At 34.0% G+C, this 6,251-nt stretch overlaps 1 protein-coding gene across 6 annotated transcripts in view; it reads right to left on the minus strand.

Moving 5' to 3' along the window:
- Window positions 1-6,251, minus strand: part of SOS2 (SOS Ras/Rho guanine nucleotide exchange factor 2) — an 86,070-nt gene that overhangs the window by 28,434 nt on the left and 51,385 nt on the right. For all 6 annotated transcript variants that reach the window (XM_015570489.1, XM_006773754.2, XM_015570486.1 and 3 more), the window contains 4 exons: window positions 4,790-4,917; window positions 3,651-4,306; window positions 3,196-3,277; window positions 1,333-1,455 (listed from right to left, as the gene is read on the minus strand). In XM_015570489.1, the coding sequence (XP_015425975.1) occupies window positions 1,333-1,455; window positions 3,196-3,277; window positions 3,651-4,306; window positions 4,790-4,917 (989 nt within the window). The remainder of the gene's footprint in view (window positions 1-1,332; window positions 1,456-3,195; window positions 3,278-3,650; window positions 4,307-4,789; window positions 4,918-6,251) is intronic.

Genomic DNA, 6,251 nt, shown 5'->3' on the forward strand with positions numbered 1-6,251 from the left:
GAAGCAGGGAGAGTGGTTAGGGGCAATCAGGCAGGCAGGCAGGCAGGTGAGTGGTTAGGAGCCAGCAGTCCCAGATTGCAAGAGGGATGTCCGACTGCCGGTTTAGGCCCGATCCCTGTAAACCATCAGTAGGACATCCTTTGAGGGGTCCCAGATTGGAGAGGGTGCAGGCCGGGCTGAGGGACACACACACACACACACACATCCTCCCCCCCCAGCCCCGCCGCACAAATTTTGTGCACTGTGCCACTAGTACAGTATAATCATTTTGGGAAAGATTTGGCAGTTTCTTTTAAAATTAAACATACAGCTACCCTATGACTCTGCCATTCCACTCTGAGTTATTAACCCAAGATACTATGTGAAAAGTATATTCACAAAAAACTTGAAAAATAAAAGTTCATTGAAGCTTTTTTCATAATAATGAAAACTGAAAGGAACCCAGGTGTCCTTCAGTGGGAAAATTAATAAACAAAACTGTGGTATATTCATATAATAGAACACCACCTCAGCAATAAAATAGAACAAACTATTGATACAAGCAACAACATGCTCAAAAACATGTGCAGTGAAAGAAGTTAGACACAAAAGAGTGTACAATATAAGAATCTATTTATATAAAATTCTAAAATAGGTAAAATTAATCTATGTAGTAAGATAAATACTGCTTTGGGCAATCAGAAAAACTGATTAAAATGGGCATAAGGGGACTTTCTGGGGTGATGATAACATTTTATATCTTGAAAGGAATTTGGATTATAGAAATGTATATATCTGTTAAAAGTCAACCAAAGAATATTGTATACACAGTTTAGAAAAAAAGAATAAACAAATACCATTAATGATATACAAGTTGAAGTATTTAATGAAAAGTGTACTTTGAATTACAACTCCCAAATGGATGATTAATGGACCAATAGAAGAATGATAAGTGAATAAACGTACGATAAAATCAAGATAGCAAAACATTAAGCCCAAGGTTATTAGATATTCATAATGAGACATGAAGAAAAAAAGGTGTGTGTGTGTGTGTGTGTGTGTGTGTGTGAAGGAGGAGTTGACAGTAGGCAAACTGATATGCAATTTTATAAGTTTTACTTAATAGGTATCCTGTTCTGTAAGAATATCACATGCCAGATATCTGATGCAAATAACATCTATTTTAATAATTAAAATTCTTCAGGGTATTTAAGAGTAACTTCACAAAGAAAGAACTTAACTGCTATGAGGTTAACAATAATACCTATACCTGAATTAAGAGGTAAAAACTTTTGTGCTAACCATACACTGAAAATCGAATGGCACATTAAAAATATAATATACACGCCAAACCTAAGTTGCACTGGTTGGACGTATTCCTTGCGAAACCTTTTAAGGTCTACACTAATTGGTTGTTCGCCTTTCTCTGCTGCCAATTTATCTGCTTCAGTAGGTTCTGGCTCTGGAATTTCAAATCTAAGAAGAAAAGCAAAATGAGAGAAATTTTTCAATGTTTATACATAAATGAAAAGGATTTCAAATACAGCAGTAAAAATATTTTAACTAAGCAACCTTCTTTTCTACTATTTAGTGAAAAGTACCATTACTGATAAATTTTCCTTAAAGCATTACATACTAGAAAAAATTGCCCCTTGGCTATACAGTACTAAGGTTTTATAGTCTTACTTCTATAAAAAAGTTTAATAATTAGTATTTATCAACATAGAAAAGATCAATGGAAAAGATTCAAGAAAATAATCTGTAAGAAGTATAACCTCTTTAATATCCATAATATTTATTTTTTTAAATGCAAATAGATATAACTTTCCTTAAATAAATGAATATAAATCCTAAGAGAGGGTCCAAACTGAATTTTAAACTGTAAAGAACATACCTAAGTGAATAAAGTAAAAAGCAAAGTTAAAAAAAATAAAAACTGCCCACAAGAAATACAGCTAAAATATGTCTAACATGTATGCTTTCTTAATTTTGGACATGGAAATACAACCAAGTACATCTTCACAGCTCATTACAGCGACTCAGTCTGGTAAACTTTGTTTCATAGAAAAACAATGATAAAGGTCAAGATAATATTCTGGCATTAAGTTTTTAAATGTGAAACAGAAATTATTTTAGAGTCCAGATGCTACATTTAACCTTTAAAGCATTTAAAATGCCACTAATTGTACTCAGTAAAAGATAAAAAGTCAATCTAAAACTTACTTTTAAAAATTAATTGCAATACGAAAATGTTAATTTTTAGGTCTAATAATGATGTTTTGATTATGTTTTTAATAAGAGTACTTATCTTTTAGAAATACAACTGGAAATATTTACAGGTGAAATACACTGTCTAGAATTTACTGCAAAAGACAGTTGTCCCTTGGGATCCCAGAGGATTGGTTCCAAGACCCCAGCAGACACAAAATCCACTGTTGCTAAAGACCCTTAGCCCTCTATATTCTCAGATATGGAGACAGATAAGAATAATGAACCCATGGAAACAGAGGCTGACTGTAATACTGGGATCAGGATGTTGAAACGGTAGGAAAATAGGGGACACATGAATTGATAATTACTGCAGTTGGATGACTGATACATGAGGTTATTTTATTTTCCTATTTACCCTTGTACACATTTTGAAATATTTCATATTAAAAAGTTTGTTTTGAAAGTAAAAAAGTCTCTTTTAAGGAAACATTGTTTTATTGTACAGAAAACAATTTAATTAAGATACATAGTTTTATCCTCTAAAATGGGTCTTTCTGATTACCACTATAAACATTGCTAAGCTTTGAAAAGACCTCTATTATAAAGAGGCATTTCAGTTTAAGCACACTGTTTAAAGTGAACAGAAATACTGCTAATTTTATGCCAAATAAATTATATTAAAAAACTACTTCAGTAGATACTTGGTACCCAGCATTTTACAAGATAAAAACAGTTTAGTTTTTTTTTTAATACATTTTATTGATTTTTTACAGAGAGGAAGGGAGAGAGAGTTAGAAACATTGATGAGAGAGAAACATCGATCAGCTGCCTCCTGCACATCTCCTACTGGGGATATGCCCGCAACCAAGGTACATGCCCTTGACCGGAATCGAACCTGGGACCCTTGAGTCCGCAGGCCGACGCTCTATTCACTGAGCCAAACCGGTTTTGGTCAGTTTAGTTTTTACAAAATGTAAATATAAGTGAAATAAAAATTTTTCTTACCGTTCAATCAGTAAGCTTAGCAATTCCTGTGGTTTACAAAATGAACGATATGTAGTAAGAAAAGTACGAACAAAATTGGGATCTGAAAAAATAGAGCATAAAACAGGTTGCATGTTTAATTTATTCAGCATATTTTGGAGGTGTTATTTCTTATTTCCTTTTATCCTGGCTTTTCCCACTGTGGCTCGTTCTGCCAATCACAGTATTTCTTGTGAAATGAGGATTGTTTTCAAATTCAAGATTTATGGATATACAATTTTTATGAATATTTAATTATCAGTGAAGTTAATATTATATTTTAGAGACATTTAATTAGTTACTTATTCCTTTTGATTCTGCAGTATTCTTTTCATATTTTAGAGGCATTTTTTTTCAGGCCTCAAACCTTTTGAACATTTTTGAAAAGCTTTTAGCTCCTTTGGCCTAGATAATCGCTTGTAATGAGTTTCACATACCTGCATACATATGATATGTTAATCTTTCAATTAACTTCACCACTGTTCCTCCTTTAATAATGGGGATTCCACTTCTACTTTGCAAGTTGTCTTCAAAAACAATGTTTTCCTCAGAGTCTTTTACCACAAAACGATAAACTTCAGGACTTGGTAATCTCAGTGGTTGCTCATTTTCTTCTTTCAATAATACTGAATCTAGCATTCGATCTAGAGTACTACGATAATGAAGAGAAATAAGTGCTGCCATCCAATTATTTTTCTCTTCAGCAGACTTAGCAGCAAATATTATGCTGTTTTCCTCTTTGGATACTAATTCAAAAGCATGTTTGTACTCACAAGTATCTTCTTTATCACATATTTGTATTTTTCTCATGACAAATTTTTCTTTTAATCTATATTCTGCACTACTGTAACCTGGAAGGCGTGACTGGCTGTGATTGGGTTTGCAGCTAATCATTAAGCCATCAAAAAGAAAAATATGCCGTTCGTGTTTAGCACCAATTCTTGTCAATGGACCTTCCATAATGAATTCATTACAACACTGTCCAATATCTTTGCCTTCCCATCCATCTATGTTTTTCTGAATTTCATTCATTTTTTTAATAGCCAGGTGCTTGCTTCTTAATTGACGATTATAAAAAGGGCAAACAGGATCCCTAAAAAAAAAATACCAAGACAAAGTTAACTTATTCAATGACTAAGCAACCATAATTGCTTTAAGTGTAAACTACCTCAAATCAAGTGACAAAAATGCTAAATAACCAAACACTAGATTTTGCACACAGCATTTATTTTCTTCTACTAACTTTGCCACTACAAGTCTCAACTTCATTATTGTGAAAGAGAAGTACCAGAGGATATTTCATTCCTACTGCCCATATGAATTAAAATTAAATAATCCTATTTCTTATATAAATTATACAAAATTTATCAACTATGTCTTTTAAATTTTTACACGTATCTTAACAATATTAGAATGCCAATTTAAAAAGACTACAAGACCAAAATAAAAATGTAAAACCAAAGTATAATTTTCAAGAATGCAACTATCACTATAAATAACACTTCTTGAGAAAAACAGGCAACAGATGTAAGTGAAGTATGCAGAAGCATTCATATTTTCAACAGTTTGGAATTACCCAGGTCGGCGTCGAGGTGAATACTGCTTGTAAATTCGGTCCATACTACCTTGGAGATTCATGAGAGCAGTAATTGCTTGGTTCAAACATTCTCTATCTTCTTGTTCTTCACTACAAGCTTTCAATTGCTAGGAAGACCCAAAAAGAAAAATTAAACCTACATTGTTCAATAATTTCCCTTTCTCATAATTAGAGGAAGCAGCAATATTATAACTCTAAATGAAGTTTAAATGCACTTAATAAAAATCGCTATGATTTTATATAATTATGTATACTTCTGATCCCTCAAATCAGTCCTCTTTCTACATATGTGTATGTAATACAAATATATAAAGTCCTATTACCAAAGCAATCAGAAAAAAAAATAAACTGTGATAACCATTTGGACATTTTCTAGATTTATAAAAATAGCTCAAAACATGAAGATTAAAAGTGAATTTTATTTGTTAATAATTATGAATAGAGAAAATAACACAAATTATTTCATATCTATCTACTTATATAAAAACCCTGGGTGGTGTTCATCATGACCAGAACTGCCATGACCAAGCAGAAGGAAGTAAGTCCTGCAGGGGATGTCTTGGAAACAGCTGTGCTCTCCCCCAAGCTGTTTCCCGGAGCTGTTTCCTGTAAGGGCGGGGTTTGAGACAGGAACCCACCCTGGGAGGGTGGAGGCATATCTTTCTAAAGTGTGCTGCGCCAGCATGGGGTGAACCTGAGTGGGGCGGCTGAAAGGCTTAGAAAAGAAAGACAAGAGAATGAAAGCCAGGTCTCAGTGAGACAGTGCCCACGCCCACAGCAATGCCTTTATTTTATAGCAGATGCTACAAGGCAAAGGGCGTGACCAAGATGTTTACAAAATTCTCCTGGGTTTCAATCCTATTCAACTACATGCACCTGAACTCTATCAAGCCTACATCACTCAGGCACGTGGGGCCACGTGTTTAGACCATAGGTTCAAGCTTACAACTACAGCTGTTGGCTATAATTGTGCGGGGAGGGCCCTGCCCTCCAAGCTGGGACTTGCATGTGGCTATGAGAGGACTGTGCCCTCTCATCAGTCCAAGGCTTGAACCTGTCCAAAACACTGTAGTGGCTCCCCACAATAAAGTTTTAATTCTGTTTCTTTGTTACTAATGTGGCCCTACCCCATAACAAAGAAACAATTTCCGGAGGATGAGGCCCAGGAATCAGGATTTTAAAAAGATTCCCAGGTGATTCTAATGTGCAGCCAAGGTTGAGAACCACTGCTATAGATAATATTAAAAATATATCTAAATGTGCAATTCTTTGTCCAAAAAATGAGCATTTTCAAAAATTAAATGAAGAAATTTTGAATATATTCAATGGAGATTTTCACACTTATTTGAGTAATGATTCCATTGATTCAACGGATAATGCTGAAAAGGAAATTTTTCCCATTGAATTTCTTAATATTTCTCCTTCTGGAATGCCATGTCAT

This window comes from Myotis davidii, unplaced genomic scaffold, assembly GCF_000327345.1.
Source record: "Myotis davidii unplaced genomic scaffold, ASM32734v1 scaffold847, whole genome shotgun sequence".
In the NCBI taxonomy this organism is placed as follows: domain Eukaryota; kingdom Metazoa; phylum Chordata; class Mammalia; order Chiroptera; family Vespertilionidae; genus Myotis; species Myotis davidii.